Source organism: Furipterus horrens, unplaced genomic scaffold, assembly GCF_987537825.1.
Source record: "Furipterus horrens unplaced genomic scaffold, mFurHor1.1.pri manual_scaffold_5, whole genome shotgun sequence".
Classification (NCBI taxonomy): domain Eukaryota; kingdom Metazoa; phylum Chordata; class Mammalia; order Chiroptera; family Furipteridae; genus Furipterus; species Furipterus horrens.
Genome location: NW_028327175.1, coordinates 28,882,556 through 28,900,580, shown reverse-complemented (window position 1 = coordinate 28,900,580; position 18,025 = coordinate 28,882,556). Strand labels below are relative to the sequence as shown.

The following is an 18,025-nucleotide window of genomic DNA, read 5'->3' as shown; positions in this document are numbered from 1 at the left end:
ATTGTACACTGGCAACAGTTGCACCTGTGGACCCAAATCACAGTTGGCTCCAGGCATCCTGGTGGGAGGAAACACACTGTGTTAGTTCATCAGGATGCTTTGGGGAAAACTGATCTTTTTCTAATGGGTTCCAGGTGGGAACTACAGTATTAATAGGTACGCCTTGCTCCTTATACCATGGTGCTCTTACAGGTCTGTCAAATCTCTTTCTTGGACAATAAGGGATTTCTCTACCAATGTATCTGCTAAGGCTTACTTGCAAAGAAATAATGTTTTGTTTTTTTTTTCTTCCAGTCACTCTGCTATGTAACAACTTCGGCAAGAAAGTCCATACAGAATGTCACCATTGATGATATTCCATCATGCAGTAGACACTGTAATTATTCCTTCTCAGTCCTTGGGTACACTGCTGTCTGCTTTTGAATTTAATTACGTAGAGGCCAATGGCTAAATTTGCTTAGTAATGGTTGGTCATTATTGCCAGGCAAGGGTGATATATACAGGTTATCAAGGACAGTGGAATGTGTCTATATGAAGAATAAAAAAGGTAATGTTCAAAAACAATCGTATAAGTAATTTGACTGCTATGATCAGAGGTGTGTCGTATATGTTAGATGAAATCATTACAGAAAGATTTACTCTGAAGACAGCCTTCCTTTCAATGGATGAGAGACGACAGCACTCTGGCCATCAGAGAGAAACCTAGTTTTCCCAGTGCCAAGATTCAATTTGTTAACACGTTGTAATAAAATCAAATTATTCCAGGTTTTATGGTACTAGAAAGAATTTTGTTTTCTGATCTAACAGCGTAGAGAATGGCTGCAGTGGGTCAGTTGACAGTGATTTCACATATTATTCTAATGCCCACCAGTGATGTGGATGAGTAATGGAGTTCTCAATTCCTGCTCCTTGCATTGCCTGAGGGATCACTACACCTCATTGCAGAGGTCCACGTCAGTCCCGGGCAGTGCACCGTCTCTCCTGGTGGGAATCCCAAATGCTCCCCGGAGGTTCTGGAGTAACTGGGTGTCAGAGAGGCAGTGCCTCCTGGGGGAGAGATGCAATCACCTCAGTGCCTGCAGGTGACTTGAGAAGGACTTCCCCTGACAGGGTGTTTATCCCTCTGGTCAGGAAAAGAACACACAGCCTGGTCACAGGATCAAAAAAGGAAGGAGAGAGCAGAGATGGCTGGAAGTCTACAGGCAGAGATGGGACAACCTTTCTATTTTCATTGTTGTCAGGTAGGGATTACTTTCTGCCTATTCATTTTGATTTGTGCAAGAATTCATTGTTAAATGCCATAAGATATATGGCGTTCCTCCCTTGCCCTCCTCCTCTACACCACAGATTTTTTTTTCCAATACATTTGCTCACAGCACACTGGAGCCAATGGGAAATTATTTCATTCTGCCATGAGCACTTCAGTCAGGTGTGGATCACCAGACATAGAGCAAGTAATCAGTGCAACAGGCAGAGCAAACAAGGGGAAGAGCTCTTTTTCCCTTAAATTTGAATAGCTTTAGTAATTACAGGCGTAGCTGTTTGTCCCAAGGGAAACACTTGATATTTAACTTAAAACTTTAAAAACGAGAACACAGTTAGAGGTTCTTCTGTTTGTTTTAGTTTTTGGTGGGGCAGACAGCACAGGTGAGGTAGGGGGTCTCTGCGAGACCACACATGGTAGGCAGGCGGACTGGTACAACGGGTTCCACAATGATGTAGCCACACACACCACCCCGCCTCAGTGGCCAGACCTGAATACGGCGGTATGTCACTTAGGTGACTTGGTGACATTATATATGGCAACCGTGAAGAGATTCAGCAGATGTCATTAGACTTTGGGTGCTGAACACCCAATGCAATATACAGATGATGAATCATGGAATTGTACACCTGAAACCTATATAATTTTATTTAAAAAATATCACCCCAATAAATTCAATAAAAATGTTTTTTTTAAAGGATTTCAAATAAGTTGACTTTGAGTTAACCAAAGTCGGATTATCTTTCACAGGCCTGGTCTAATCAGGTGAAAGCACCTAAAAGAGGGTCTTGGCCCTGAGAACAAAGGCTCCTTTTGCAGGCTGGATGTCACAGGAGGCCATGTAGATGAGTGCAGGGGAAGGAACTGCACGTGGCCTGAACGACATGGGACCTGCCCCTCCGAACAGCCTGAATGAGCTTGGAAGCAGATTCTTCACCAGTCCAGCATTCAGGTGACACTGCAGTCCCACCCAACATTTGCGACCCTGCCGAGCAGTGTCCAGGTTTCTGACCCATGGAAAGTATGAAATAATACATGTAAATTGTTTTAAACTGCTAGTATTATGATAGTATGTCACACAATAATACAAAATTAATCTCTGAGTATCTTTGTCATGTCTGGGTGACCATAGCCAGGATTCTCGCCTCCACACGCATGTATTTTCATTTTCCTAGGTCATCCTTATCTAAAGATAATTTCTTAGTGTGTAAGTGTCATATGCCATCACACAGATCAGACTGGCCAGGTGCCACCTTTCTTAACTTCATGTATATATACGGGACCCTGCCGTTCAAGGGCTGAGGATGATATTGGCTTCCCAAGTCCTCATCTGCCACCACAGAAGACTAAAGGCGGATGAACTTGGCTCCCTAAGTCCTTGCCCACTGCCGCAGGACAAGAGTGAAGGCTGATGACTCTGTGACTCCCCTGTTCACGCTCGCCACCATGAGAATTGTAAGGCAGATCCAGTTGTTCTCATCTTTCCCCACAGGAGCGAGATTAAACTGGTGTGATCCCCCTCCAACACTCTACTGTCATTTTTCAGTCTCCGCCAACCTAAAGTAAACTTAGCTGGAATTGAACGCCTGAGCTACAATCCTATTTAACACCTTGTGGAACTGTTTGCAAAACTGGGTACTCCTTCTGAGATCAGAGGCCCTGCTCCTGTTGAAGAAACAGGACCCTTCTTTTGGCCTATGGGACTCTGCATCACTCCACGCTGATGGGGTCAATGGGGCCCTGCCCCAAGTATGGCACCTGTGCAAGCTGACCAGCAGCCTTCAGTGTGGTTTGGCCTAGAGTCCTCTGCATGGGCAGAATAATGGTGCTTGGATACAGGTGACTCTCCTTCTAAGGACAGTAAACCAAGAAATGCAGAGGGGATGAGTATTCACGGGGCAGCAGAAAACAGGTATCCTTACAACATTCCCACTACTTGAAGTAACCTGAGGAAGTCTTCCTCACCACCAAGAGAACCTAATTCAAATTAAACATGACCGGGGAAGGGCTGTAATCAAGATCTTATACATTGGATGGATACTGATGTGATACGAATGTTCCAACAACAACAAAAGAAATCACACAACAGACTTGGAGGAGCAGGAGCAGCAGTGACTTGAAGTTGATTCCTTAGAATAACATTATGTAAGCCCTGTTTGAACAAACAAATAAAAGCCAGGTGGAAACCAGAAGACCAGGGCGCTTAGAGGTTGCTAACATCTATAAGCAGATACTACTCCACGGAACCTGGTTACTCAACAGAACAGAGTTCAGGGAGCAGGTAACAGGAATGGAGGCACAGAACAAAACAACAAGATGACTTATCTGAAGGCTCATGAGATGCTCTTCTAATTTGTAGTTGTAAGGTGCAATCATGGGAAACATTGAGAGCTGACCCTATCCCACCTTGCCGGAGGTTCTCATATGGGACAGGGGGAGATTGTTCCTGACATCCCCACCTTAGTATTTGAAGAGCTTAAATCTGGGAGAAGTGTACTTGTATTTCTCTCATTAACCACCTCCTGAATTTGGTATCATGACTTTCTCTCCACTGATGAGTCATTCTTTCATCTTTTTTCATAACTACAGTGAACACTAACAGCGTTTCCAAGTGAAGGTGGGTCCTGACAGGAACCTGAGACTTGTCTCTGTTCTTATTACTCCTTTGTGCACCTCCTTGGTCAGCAAATGTCTCTGGGAGAAGCAGACTTCTGCCTTCTGCCAGGTGATCTTAAATGACCCCCCCTACTGTCTCACAAGTTACTAAGGCTTATGTGGATTTTCATTTTTATGTCTACTCAGCCCAAGTAGTCTAATAGAACTTTAAAACTAACCATGGAACAAAAGAAAAGACCACACAGAGCTGCACATTCCATTTTATCATCTACCATTTGGAATTTATCAGGTTTCTGAGTATAATCGGTGTTCCAGCTCTGGTATCCATAAATACCCCAGAGATCTCACATTAAATTTGAGTTTACATAAGGGTAATTCAGATAAACTAAAACTTGCAGGATGCCACATTCATTACTAATAAAATTGGTGATCTTACAGTGACAGAACAGGGATTTATTTCTTTAAAAGTAATTTTCTTTTACTACTTAGTTGATGATGTAATAATCAAGGAAAATACAGGGGGGAAAACACAGAATTTTACTATTCAAGTTCAAACATGAGTAGCATCTCCTCTCTTGAATTTTTTTGCATAAAAATAATCATCAGAATGTATTGGACACAGAAAACACTTCCAGTTATATTCAATATAATGTATCTTACCACAGTGACCCCTAGAGTAAAATATATATGGATAAAATTTCTTTTAAGGCATGAACATTTTGTATGAAAAGGAGTAGTTCACAAGTATTAGCAATGACTTTAAAATGTATTTAATGTATTTGCCACAGCCAATGAAATGGATGAGAATGGAGACCTTAAGATCTACAAATACAATTCTTTTATAGTAACACTTATAGATTCATCCTCAAATTATCTAACAAGTGGGTCTTATCATAACTGAATTATTCATGCTAAAAATATCTGCTAAAACTTAAGCATGTTCCTGAATTCCATGCTCCAACAGCTGCTCTTGCCATCAGACCTGCCTTAAGGAATTTCCATGTGGAAAGTGGCGTGAATGTCCCTCTGCAGAAGTAGAGATGAGACTTCATGAAAGAAGAAATTGAGGTACCCTGTGGACATCACTCAAATCTCTTTGGAGTTACGATGTCATTTCACACAGAAACAATAATATGCCGAGTAAGTTTTTATATAAGCAGAAGGACACCAGGTCTGGAAAAAGAGACTACTGTGCTTAAACTCAAGAAACTGCCGTGGAACCTAAAGGAGTTACATCAAAAGTGCGCACCAAGCAAGACTGATATGAAAAGATGAGGTAAAGAGAAACAATTTATATCTCTTTTGTCCAGAGATCACACTGCTTTAATTCCTGGGATAACTTCCAATTAACACTGATCATGTGAAACATGAAAGAGAAGGTCGAAAGACTTACATGACTCTAAAACAAACAAACAAACAAACAAACAAAGACGGGGAGAGAAAAACTGTAAAATAAGCTACTCCATAAAAAAAGGAGGAAATGGAAGCATATTAAAAGTTAGTAGGTATATTCACTGATTCATAGCATAAAACTTCATAATATTATTTTGTGGTTGGAGAACTAAAATTATTCAAAAAACTTAGTTAAAAGTGAAACACACATTAAAATGCAAGAATTTATATTCTTATCATTTAGTAAAACAAAATAATCAGTTGTAAACTAATTAGTTGTAAACAATCTTTATGCCACTTTAAGTAGTTTCGGATATATTAAATTGTTTTCAACAGTAAGAGTTTCATTCTAATCGGGCCTGACATAAACTAATACTAAAGAACTAATTTTGTTTATTGAGTTCAGGATACTGAGAAATGTCAGGAGAACAGCAGAAAGCCAGGCTACACTTTAAACTTGGCTGCAAGACCAGATGCAGAGTGGAAGAGCCTACCCAGCGGAATTAGTGACATTGTGCTGCTGGAGTGGAATCCCACATTCTGGATGGGTTAGAGAAAGAGAAACTTACTCTCTCACAGTTCTGGAGCCTAGAAGTCCGAAATCCAGGTGGCTGGGCCATGTGCACACAGACACTGGGTAGAATGTCTTTGTCTCATCCAGCTACTGGCAATGGCTTTTCAGTGTTTATCTGTTGTCATATCATGCTCTGTGTGTGTGTGTGTGTGTGTGTGTGTGTGTGCGCGCCCTCTTCTTACAAGAAAATCACTCATATTGGACGAAGGGGCCACCCTACTCCATATAACTTAATCTTAACTAATTACATCTGCAAAGACCTTATTTCCAAATAATATCACGTGAGATATTGGCAGATTAAGACTTTATCTGTTGCAGGGGGAGGGGATATAATTTAATCCATATTACCAGATAACAGGTTTCCCTACATTGTAATTATTCACTGAAGTTATGCTATCATTACACTCAAAATTCTTTAAATATTATCAAGTAAGCATTCAAACTGCATGATGTTCCCTATCAGCCCATGAGAACACCTTATATAAATAGGCACATACAGAACAAGTCCGAATAGGTTTTGATTTCCAACTTCCACTGAAAAGGACAGAATTTGGACTGACCGTAAACAACCTTTCCAGTATAGTATTTTCACAGTGTAAAGCGTGCCTGGGACACTGAGGTAGTCGTAAATGGATTATAAATGCTAAGGGAGATCAATGTTACTAATGGCAACAGTAAATGCATCACTTCATGTTTGGTGCCCAAAAGGATCTCCTTTGGGTTTCCCAACTCTTATGTGCTTAGTCCAAGGGACAGTTTAGGTCTGTCCCTCACTCAGCATTCTCTTCCTCCATTTAGAAAGGAAGCTAAGAGGCCCCTTTTTATTTGGTTTTTCAACCTGCTGATTATGGAAGCATTACTGATTTCTGGGTTTTAATAATGATTAGTAGCAAGAAGAATGCTGCGTTCTGTATTTGGAAGAATGGGAGGAGAGGACAGAGCCACTGGTGATATTTTCTCCATGTTACTCCTGACAGAAGTAAGTGGAAGATAATGGGCATCCCTGAGGCACCTCCTTACTCTTTCCTTGGGTTAAATGCCCCTGACCCCTTGTGACCCTCAGTACCTCACCTATTTAAGGACCCCTTCTCTTATCCATCAGACTTCACATCAGTAGTTGTAAACTTCATAAAAGTGAGATCTGTGGTGTCTAATCTCTACTGAAAGTGCTTAAGGTGGGATATTCCCCAAAGCTAAAGTCCTTGAATGTGAATTCTAGTCTGTACCTTGCACCTCTTAAAACTCATTAAACACAACAGATCTCAGAAATGAGTTCTTAATATGGAAACCCTTGCCTCCCCCATTCCTTCTTTCTGCTTTATTTTCCCTTCAGCTAACATTCAATGTAACTTTATTATGTTGTTTGTTTGTATCTTTCTCTAAAATGTAAGCTTCTTGAGGGCAGGGCGACTGTCTGCTGTATTTACTGCTGAATCCTCTTCTGGAAATGTCACACAAAAATTTCAGTTTCTCCCTTCTCATCAGTACTCAACTGCCCGAACCAAAAATGAACAGGAGTCATTCTTGATCTTACCCATCCTCTCAGCCTACACACCTCCCCAACACTTACTGAGCCTGCCAGTCTCTCTCCATGGAAATGGCCAAGAACAGCATTTCTCCAACTCTCATTATCTCTACGGCAAGGAGACTCTTCTCACATTCTGCCCATCATTGGGTGAAGCTCACCTCACAAAGAAATGAGTACCCCTCCCCTTGTGGGTTGCATCTCTCAGCCCTTTTAGCATCTGCTAAGAAACCATGCCATAGTGTGCTTTCTTACCGAAGTCCAGAGGCAGCTGGAGGGGACTGGCCAGCAGCTGGCTGGTATCAGTTGGATGAACCTCAAAGTCCCACTGAGGAATCTATCACCCACGGTGGCAAATGAGACAGGGAAAATGGCTGACAGTCCAGGATAACATAAGGCCACCAGAGTCTGAGGAAGTACTTCCGACATGTGCGATTCACAGACCTTCTCTATGGGTCTGCACACACTGTGCTCCACCGACTCTCCCAGCCCTTACCAACCATCATGTTCTATAGACACCTTGATTTTTCCTTATCTGAAGTTAAAATGAATTCTCAACTCACACCCATCTTTTTTCCATGACTTTTCTCTAAGGTTTTTGTTATGATTTTCTCCTTGGCCAGAAATAAAAGCTTTCTTCTTTTGAAGGAAAGATAAGTCTAGAATAAAACTCTTGAATAACACTTACTTTTCCTCCAATTCATATACACATAGTTTTACTTGAAATCTGGTATTAAGTGTTTCACTTTTTCTTCCTCTTCATTTCCCAAAGCTTCTCCGTCATTTGTTTGGCTGAATCTAGCCAGCAATCAGTCTTGTTTTATATTTGTAAAAGAGATCCGTAGTATTCCAGTGCCTGAGATTTTCATTTTGAAGGATATCTGCCTGCTTTCTTTATTTCTGGTTGAGTGTAATATTGTTAATTCACATTGTTTTTCTCATAATATTTTAGACTATGCTTCACAGATTTATGCAGCTGAACAGTATTCAGGGACCATCTAAATTTTTCCCATTTGTTGGCATATTTTCTTCCTGTATACCTAAATAATTTGTTGTCTCCTGAATGCCTAAATAATTCTTTCTTTATCCTTGCAAATTAAAAAGTTAACCTGGCCACATCTAGTGCTCATTTATTATGAACCAATATTGTTGAAACGTGGCATGCTTTGAAATTTGTAGATTTACATCTTCCTTGATTTTCAGGGAAATCATTCCTGGAGCTTTGCCTCGTCCTGCCCAGACTACCAACTTCTATTACAGATAATGTATGACTGTTGTTTTTAGCCTGATATATTTTAATCATTCTGAATGAGCTTGCTGCATCTTAAAACATTTGCTTTCAAATCAAGTCACAGCTCTTTTGCCAACGAGTTAGCAAATCACACCAGCAACTACCAAAAAGAAGAGCAAACATGTTTGTTAGGCTCATGCTGATAACAGATTCTGTATCTGCATCATGATGATGTCAGTGTCTAACCACAGAGAGCAGCGAAGTGCATCCATTCGAGAGAGATTCTAGGTCAAGAATATCATTATTTCCTCCTGAACAGCACTACTTGAGTATGGTCCAGAACTGCCCAGTGTGATGTTCACCTGGGAACCTTTTAGAAATAACAACTCTGCACCGAACCAAAATCTCATGAGGCTGGGCTTGGGAACCGGTATTTTCACATGCCCTCCAGGTGAGTTTTATCCATACTCAAGGTGAACAAACACAGATCTAAAATAGTACTCTAGAAATAATGAGAGTTTTAATAAAGGGAATAAATAGTTATAGAAAAATAAAACAAGTGGTCAGCACAAGTGACAGAGGGCTTGAATCTACAGGATGCGGTGCCTAAACAGGAGCAAGACAGACCAACAGGGAAGCATCAGAGTTGTGCAAAAAAGATACAGATTCAATTATAGGCATGCTGGAATTGAGGCAAAGTGAAAACCAAAGTAATATATTTCATCCTAAAAGAAATCCTTAGGCTTAATGATATTTCTAGGGAGGCAACATAAAATTAGAAGAACGTTACCAATGGGCAAAGCCAGAGCAACAGCCACATGGAAGGGCAGGCAGAATACACGGAGCCAGCAAAGAAACATCACAGAGGTAAAAGTGGCAAAAAGATAGTGTTTTGCAAAACAAGGAAGAAGATTCCCAGAATGCATGAATGGTCAATGTCACTGTAATTTTGTCTTTGTAGAGAGGGACTGAGCAGCTATTTGGATGAGATTTGGTCACTTAAGAGAACCCCAGCCATAAATATTCTAAAGGAGTTACCATTTGTCATTTTGCTTTCTGGTCCAAGAAGACCTTCAAATAAATAACATAAAATGTCAGCACAGATAATGACCCAGATAATGTGCTTAGCCCTGGCTGGATTTCCCATAAGAGAGACAGAGAGACAGGACTAGCAAGCAACAGACCCAGAACATGTCTGGAAAAAGCTGTTTGATGTGGTGGCGGGGGGGGGGGGGGGGGGGGTTGAGCAGCAGGAAAACCCATTCATGCTGCGGGAAACACCAGGAACTACACTGTTAACGTAGGTCTATTTCACGTCGACTTTCATATAATACTCACATATAGAATAAACCAATTTTCAAATGAACATTGGCAGGTTTCCTCCAATTTGTGTTTATTCAAATAAAATCAATATGGGAGAAAATAAACTTATCACCAAATCTGGATTCCCAAATCAAAATAATAAACTGATTTTATTACCAAATAAGGAAGTACTCTAGCTTGACATTCACTGTTGTCAATGTCACACTCAAGGCCTATCAGATGAGCACTTATCAGTTCCTGGATAAGGACAACATGTACAGTTTGACTATGAGGACCCCAGCCTTTTGAGCTGTTTATCATTCAATATCAAATAAGATGATTATACAGCAGTCAAAGTCCATAACAGGTTCTTGAAAACTGAGACTTGAAGTGAAACAACTTAACAAAACCAGTTTCACCCTAGGGTATCCGGTACAAACAAGAGTTAAGTTCCTATGGCATATTCCTGGTCACAAAAACATCACTAAACTTCTAACCAGAGACCCAAACATTTCTAATATTAAACATTCAAATAAATGTGAGCTGTACATACATTTATGAAAGATTAATAAAATAAGTAAAATCATTATTTTCTAATCTGTTGATTCTAGCTCAGGACCATGTGGGGCTGAAGCCTGTTTCATTAGCTCGGGACACAGGAAGGACCCACCCTGGACAGGACACCCTTCCATCACAGGGCCACTCACAAACACCTACACTCACTCTGACTGAGGCAACTGAGAAAAGCCAGTTCACCTCATGCATTCACCTTTGGGATGTGGGAAAAAACTGGAGCATCTAGAGAAAACCCACAGATACCTGGGCAGAATGGACCAACTCCACACAGTCAGTGGCCCTGGCTAGGAATCAAATGTTTTTCTCATCAACATTATAATGAAACAAACTTGAATCAAATGACATTATTCCAGGACCTGCTGTACTTGGTGTGCTTTGATTTAACTTTACTGGTGCAAGATATAAATGAAAGACCATGTAAATACCAGCCTTTTGAATTTTAAAAATGAAAATCTCTAATCTTTGGGAGCCCCTAGTGTAGCTCTTAGCAGGTTTAGTTAAAACAGACTGGAATTTTCAGATATTCTTTTAAATACTCCATTTATATATCCCAATGCCTTGGAAATAAAGAAGAAATTTATATGCTGAATCATTAAAAGTTAGGTTCTTTATAACTAAATTTTATTCTGATTTAAAACTTGCTAAAGAAGAACTCTGCTTCTAATGTACTAATCAGTGCATCAGAAATAATGAGAAGATTCAGAACCTGGTTGAGACATAACATTTGTAATTTATAGAGGTCCTGAAGTTAGAATTACCAAGCTAGTCTAAACAAACATAAATACCATCTGCATATTTAGCCACCAGTAGATCTCTGTGTCTGCCCTGAGTCCCTGCATGTGGTTTAGAGCAGGACTCTCTTTAGGACCCATGTATCCATGGTCGTTCACCTGCTGGAAGGGACCTTCTCCCACTGCAAATGCCTCTTCTCCTTAAAATTAATCAACACACTGACTAGTGAGACATGGAAATTGCAGAAATTATCTATAGCCCACCTGTGACTTGAGTCAGCAACATCTTCATGTATATACCACGATTCAATTTGGAAATAGGCAGTAGAATAAAATAGCAAAAAAATAAAGCCTATAATGCAAAAAAGTAAATCTCTGGCCTTGGTGGGTGTGGCTTAGTTGGTTGGGCATCATCCTGTGAACCCAAGGGTCACTGTCAATCCTCAGTTGAGGCACATGCCTGGATTGCAGGGTTGGTTCCCAGGGCATGTACAGAAGGCACCCAACTGTTTCTCTCTCACATCAATGTTTCTCACCCTTTTTTTCTCCCTCCCTTCCCCTCTCTCGAAAATTAAAAAATATATATTTTAAGTGAATATCTATAAGACATCATTGCTGAATGACACATGGTATATTTTTATAGAATCACAACTACAAACCTGGAGACAGGATCAGACAGCCTGGAATGGCACAACTACAGCAGCCTGAGTGAATTCCCTGGCTACAGTGTGGCAGGAAGAGATCCTTTCAAACAGATTTGGGCAAGCAAGCTTCTTGAAGATTATACTGTTTAAAAAGCCATGGATATTACTATAATTTCACCTCAGATCTATATTTTATCTACTCTGGTCTACTTTGATTTGATTTTGGCTCTGTTCAAACATATCATTTATAATAAAAGTCCTCACATACAGGGGTAGACAAAAGTAGGTACAGTTGTTCATATGGAAAAATATATAATACAAGAATAAATAATAATGCAAAAACAAACTATTTTGTGTATTCACAATTGTAATCCTACTTTTTTCCCACTCCTATATTTCATTCCTGTGGGAACATTTTAAATAGTGGTAGACCAAGTTGCTGAATGCTACGGAGTAAATGTGTGTGTCTTCCGAAAATTCATGTTGAAGCTCTAGTTTTCAAAGCAATACTATTTGGATATGGGGCTTTTGAGAGGTAATTAGGTCACGAGGTGGAGCCCTCATGAACAGGATTAGTGCCCTTATAAGAAGAGACATGAGAGGTAATCTCTGTCTCCACCATGAGGGGACACAGCAAGAAGATGGTCATTTATGAACCAGGAAGAGAGCTCTTACCAGGAAACAAATTGGCTGGCACCTTGATCTTGGACTTCCATGCTTCAGAACTGTGAGAAATAGATTTTCTGTTGTATAAGCCACCCAGGCTATGGCATTTTGTTATGGCAGATTGAACAAAGCATTTGTCAGAAGAGTGCCATTGGGAATCATCAGAGGCTCACAGTGGAAGCAAACATCAACTTCTAACGGCCTTGGTTGTGGAACAGGTCACAGTTCTCAGGTTGAGGCCTCGGGATGCTCTGCATTGACTTGCCCAGGCCTGTTCAAGACCACCCCATCTCCTGTTTGCCACCCCCCGCCCAGGTATTGCTAAAGAACGCAACAGCCTCCTAGAATTTCATACTCTGTGGCATCAATCAGGCCATTTATGAAGAAAAACTTCTGGAAATGTCCAGTCCATTAATCCCACAATCTACCACATGTCAAGCATCCACAGGGGCAATAAGGATAAAAACAGCAGAAAAAGAGATATGGTTCCTTCATACTTTCTAGTGAGCAAGGCAGACACTGTTGTGGGGTGGTAACTCTATGTTTTCTCTTAAAACAGCAAACTCTTAAACCTCAGGCTACCACATCAATCTTCTACCAGGCTTCACTGAACAGTTCCTGGAAGCCTCACTCACAGTAGCTGTTTCCATCTAACTTCCTCCTTGCTCCTTCCCCTTCTCCCCAGTGCTCCCCCAGACTGATCTTCAGAGGCATGGGTAGCCTCCTTTGGGGACCTGATTGTCACCTCCCTGCCCTGACCTTACCTGACCACTTGGTAACACTGCTCACAGTGACCACTCCTGCATCTGGCACCTGCAAGGCCAGCTCTTCCTTCTCAGCCTGCTCTCAGGTTAAATGTCACCTCCTGGGAGAAGCTGACCCCCACCAGCCAACTGTAGGAGCCTCCCTGGCCCTTGCTACCCACGGCTGTATTCACACCCACTGCATAAACTTGGCATCACCTCTTTCATGTTTTCCTTAGTAGCTGGCTTGTTATCTGCTGTCTCCAGGAAGGTAGAAACTTCTGGGATAATATTTCACTCAGGCATGTCCTCTAACAAATTCCATTGTCTTAAATTATCCAAATTAAAACTTGCCAAAAAAGACTCATTTTATGGAAAGTTAAGGAACCATACTTAAGAAATCAAACATTGTTTTTCCAATTAATACTATGACCCATATAGTGAAAAAAAAATGAGAAAAAAATTAAGATTTCTCAAAAGAAGTACAAAGGATAAGGAGGGAAGATAAGGGAGAGCTCCTACCTGTGGCCAGGTAGATGGTGTGGATGAGGGCGTCCCTGCCCTGTACCAGGTCAACTGCCACGTGGGAAAAGCGGCTATTGTCCTCCATGAAGGCGGGCACTGTGGTCACTGGCTGCACCACCTCATGCATCAGTATGAACTTCTGAGCATCCTGCAGATTCCTTTCTGTCAGGTTCACGTACGCTCCCTGGTCCACCGTGCCGCACTGCAAGGGAAAACAGGCCATTGCTGGACGAGCCACCTGGACACCCACTGAGCCTGGCCTCCCAGGAAACTGAACAGCTGAACTGTGCAAACATGCCCGCTTCTCCATTGTCCCCGAAGTCCCCACCCTTAGCGTCTCTCATTTTAGACTTGAATTTATATTTGAGGAGTCTTCCAACTTCATCATAAATGGATGATCAGAAGTTAAAAAGAATAAATGAAGTGGAAGTCATTGCAACTTTGATTTGAACAGCATATGCATAAAATCGCATCTCCTGCTGAGTCACTTGGGAGCCCTCTGACTAAAATGCATAGTCTTATATCTATCTGACAAATCAGACACCTAAATTGAAAATGCAGCAATCGGATACATAACACAGATGTATTAGTGTTTTTTTTTAATTGGAGTAGTGGGTCTATAAGCAAGATATGGATTTCATGGAGATAGAATTAGGCCATTTTAATCTGAAAATTACATCACATTATTCTAATATCTTTCATATGGGTTACAAGAACACTGTGCTGGCCTTATTGTTTTATGCTCATATTCCAAGTTGGGCAAAACAAAAAAATTGTTTAGAGTCTAGGAAGATGAGAAATAACATGGTGAATTTGCAAAAAGAGAGAAAATAAAGAGATAAAAGAAGTGAGGGAAAGAGGATGGTAAGGAGAGAGAAAAGTGTGAAGGAACAAAGGAAAGGAAGAAATGAAAGGAAGAAGAAAGGAAGGAAAGTTTTCAGTTTGAGGAACTATATGAAGATTAATCTGAGATATACTGGGGAAAAAGATATAGAAATTGCTGAGAACTCATAAGTTATATAATGTCTAATCACTGGGTTATATACCTGGAAATAATATAATATTGTATTTTAAGTGTACCTGATCTTTTTGGTGGAGAGAGTATTTTATAATGGAAGGAATATGACTCACGATAAACCTAGTACCCATCTGACACCATACATTGTTATTGCAATAATATTGACTCTCTTCTCTATGCTTTACATCCCTGTAACTATTCTGTAACTACCATTTTGCACTTCTGAATTCTTTTACCTTTCTAGAAAGAAAGCCTATAAAGATCAGATTTTAAATGTGAATAATAAAATGGCAATAAATATGTTAAAAAAATAAAATAAAAAAGAAATTGCTGAGAATTAAATTCAGAGCTGTGCGGTGAAGAGGCCAGGAGGTATCATATAGGATGACTTTTGGCAAGGATGAGATAGAAAGGGACAGAAAAGCAAGCAAAGCTTTTCTGGGACAGAGTATAGAATCAGAAAATTACCACCAACCTTCCTCGTCTATTTCATAAACTTGAAACCCTGGTACCAGTAAAGGCTGATCATTAGCAGAACTTCATGTAAGTTGATCAGATGGAAACATACCATCTGAAACTACCATTTATAACATGTCGTGTCTAATACTTTGTTTTATAACAGGTTAGAGGTACAAAGTGTAAATGGAAAGTGCTTCATTGAAAACAGGTGTTATTTTTGTAGGACTCGATGAAGTATGCTACATGCCATAAAATGATTATAGAATTAGAGAATCTTGGAATGAAATAGATTTTGAGTATGGTCCAATGCTTAATTTAAAGTCACATCCTTGCCTCCGATGCCAGGCAGTAGGACCACAGGCGGTCAGGTGGAGGACTCAGCTTGGCTACCCAGGAGCCAAGTGGTCTCAGGTGAGGCTTGCTTCTCAGCTTCTGCATCAAACTGTAAAGTAACTAGAAAAACTGTGCCCACTTCACAGGGCTCTATGAGACCCACTGAGATAACGAAGGGAGAACATTTGTAAATTAATTGCTAGTGCTTGTAAATGCCAAGGCACGAGAGATGCACCTAGCACAGTAAATAAATGGTCAATGCATTCATCTTGTAGCAGAACAGCAATTCTATGGTCTTTTGAGCTGTAGTGGCCAGAGGGAAATGAGTGAAAAAACAACGGAAAGAATGAATGCATGAATACACTAGTAGTTGCTATTGAGTCAAGGGGGCTGTGCTAGGTGATTTTAGATAATTATCATCCGTGGTGTTAACACTTGGAGGACAGGAACATTCCTGTTAACCAATGCATTACAAAATGAAAGGCAGCTCTACTGGACTTGGTCTGAAGTCTATCCAGATGGGTTCTTGTCCTGAGAAGGACTTTATGTTTGACGTTTACTCTTCCTTAAATCAATGACAGTACTTAAGGTACAGGTAGCAATTAGCCATCTGCCTGTTGGGTGAGGTTTTGTGAACAGGTTTGGTTTTGTATGCACAGTGTTTCATAAAAATTGGAGGTGAGTAGCAGGACCCATGACCGACCTTGTATTTTTTACTACTGGACCCTATATCTAATTTAAGTCATGGACTTTTAGTATTGTGATTTATAGTAAGAAAAATATATTTGGTCTTCTTCCTGTTTCTGACACAAGCTTCTAAAACTCTAGGAATTTCCTAAGTGATGACCTGGATAAAGATGTCTTTTGTTATGTTAATGAATGACTTTCAGACAGTTTATAAACTTGTTGCCAGAGGAAACAACCCTGTGATCAGAGGGCTGGGACTTTCAGTCCCACTCTCCTCCTGGGATGGAAGGGGAGCAAGAGGTCGATTATAATCACCAATGGCCAATGATTTAATCAATTAAACTTATATAATGAAACCCCCATAAAACCCCCAGAAGACCAGGTTCAAAAAGCTTTAGGGCTGGTGGACATGTGGAAGTGCTGGGAGAGTGATGTGCTCGGAGAAGTCATGGCAGCTCTGCAGCCTTTCCCCACACCTTGCCCTATGGACCTCTTCCTCCTGGCAATCTAGTAAGCACAATGTTTCTCTGAGTTTCGTGAGCTGCTCTAGCAAATTAATAGAAACCAAGGAGGGGAATGTTAGAGTCTCCTATCTATGGCGTATTGGACAGAGCAAGATTGACAACCTGGACTTGAGATTGTCATCCAAAGTGGGGATGGAAGGGCTTACCTGATGCTATTTCTGGGTACCTAGTGTCAGAATTGAGTTGAATTGTAGGACACCCACATGGTGTTGGAGAATTGCTTAAAGGCATGAGAAAACCTCCCTCACACTGGAGTTGGGTGACAAAATCATTATTCAGGAACTGGTTTTGAACTACACTCTACACTGTCTTGTTTTCTTTTTTCCAGCCTATAATGAATATCTCACCCAAGGATTCTTTTCCAATTATTTTGAAAGCTATTTAAATTTATAGCATATATTTATTGGAACATAAGTAACCCACTAGTTCTCTAGTGAGCTGCAAATCCTCTAGTCGTGCCTTACAGACTGGGCTCCTGCAGTGTCTGTGTGACACCCTGGGGACTCTGTGCACAACAAAAAACAATAAAAATAACAAAAATACAGTTATTGTCCTCATATGACTTATAGCCCACAATGGTTGCCTTGCTAACACCTCTGAAAGTACTAAGGTGAATAATTCTACTAATTTTTAAATATAAGACTTGCATTTTCCTTCCTTTGTTTCAAGGACAACACATCCAACCTCATCTAACTTACAAGCACTCAGTGGGCAAGCCTACAATCATCTAACCTCATGCTGAGGATGCTCGTTTTCATGATGAGCTTCCTCCTGTCTTGCTGCAAACATGCATTATGTATCAAAGGGTCCTGATGACATGGTCAAGTCCCTTCATGTGGCCCTTCCACAACGGCCTCCTCATAGGCTTGGCTGCCATTGATGCAGGGATGTATTGTCCATGTCAGCCCCATCATTTCTGATTGGTCGTAATTAAAACTGCACAGAATATTCCAGAGTCTGTATAAGCACAGCTGTGCCACTGAGTCTGGATGACGTTATCTGTTAGTAAGTGGGTCTGGATGACTTTGGGGACGACAGTCTCTAACAGAACAGATTTTACAGCACCACCTGCAGTGGTTTCTAGAGTGCAATTGATAGTTTCTGTAGTTTTGTTAACATTTTCAGTAGAAATTTCTATACTAAGTCTTGAAAGATTATGTACTGTCCTCTTAACCCATACTTCTTCCTGAACTTGAATCATGTTTCTGCTCCTCT

General features: G+C 40.7%; 1 protein-coding gene across 1 annotated transcript in view; it reads right to left on the bottom strand.

The window, feature by feature from the left end:
• SEMA5A (semaphorin 5A) overlaps window positions 1–18,025 on the bottom strand; it is a 435,475-nt gene that overhangs the window by 99,701 nt on the left and 317,749 nt on the right. The window contains exon 11 of the mRNA XM_090276235.1: window positions 13,787–13,991. Coding sequence (XP_090132361.1) covers window positions 13,787–13,991 — 205 coding nt within the window. The remainder of the gene's footprint in view (window positions 1–13,786; window positions 13,992–18,025) is intronic.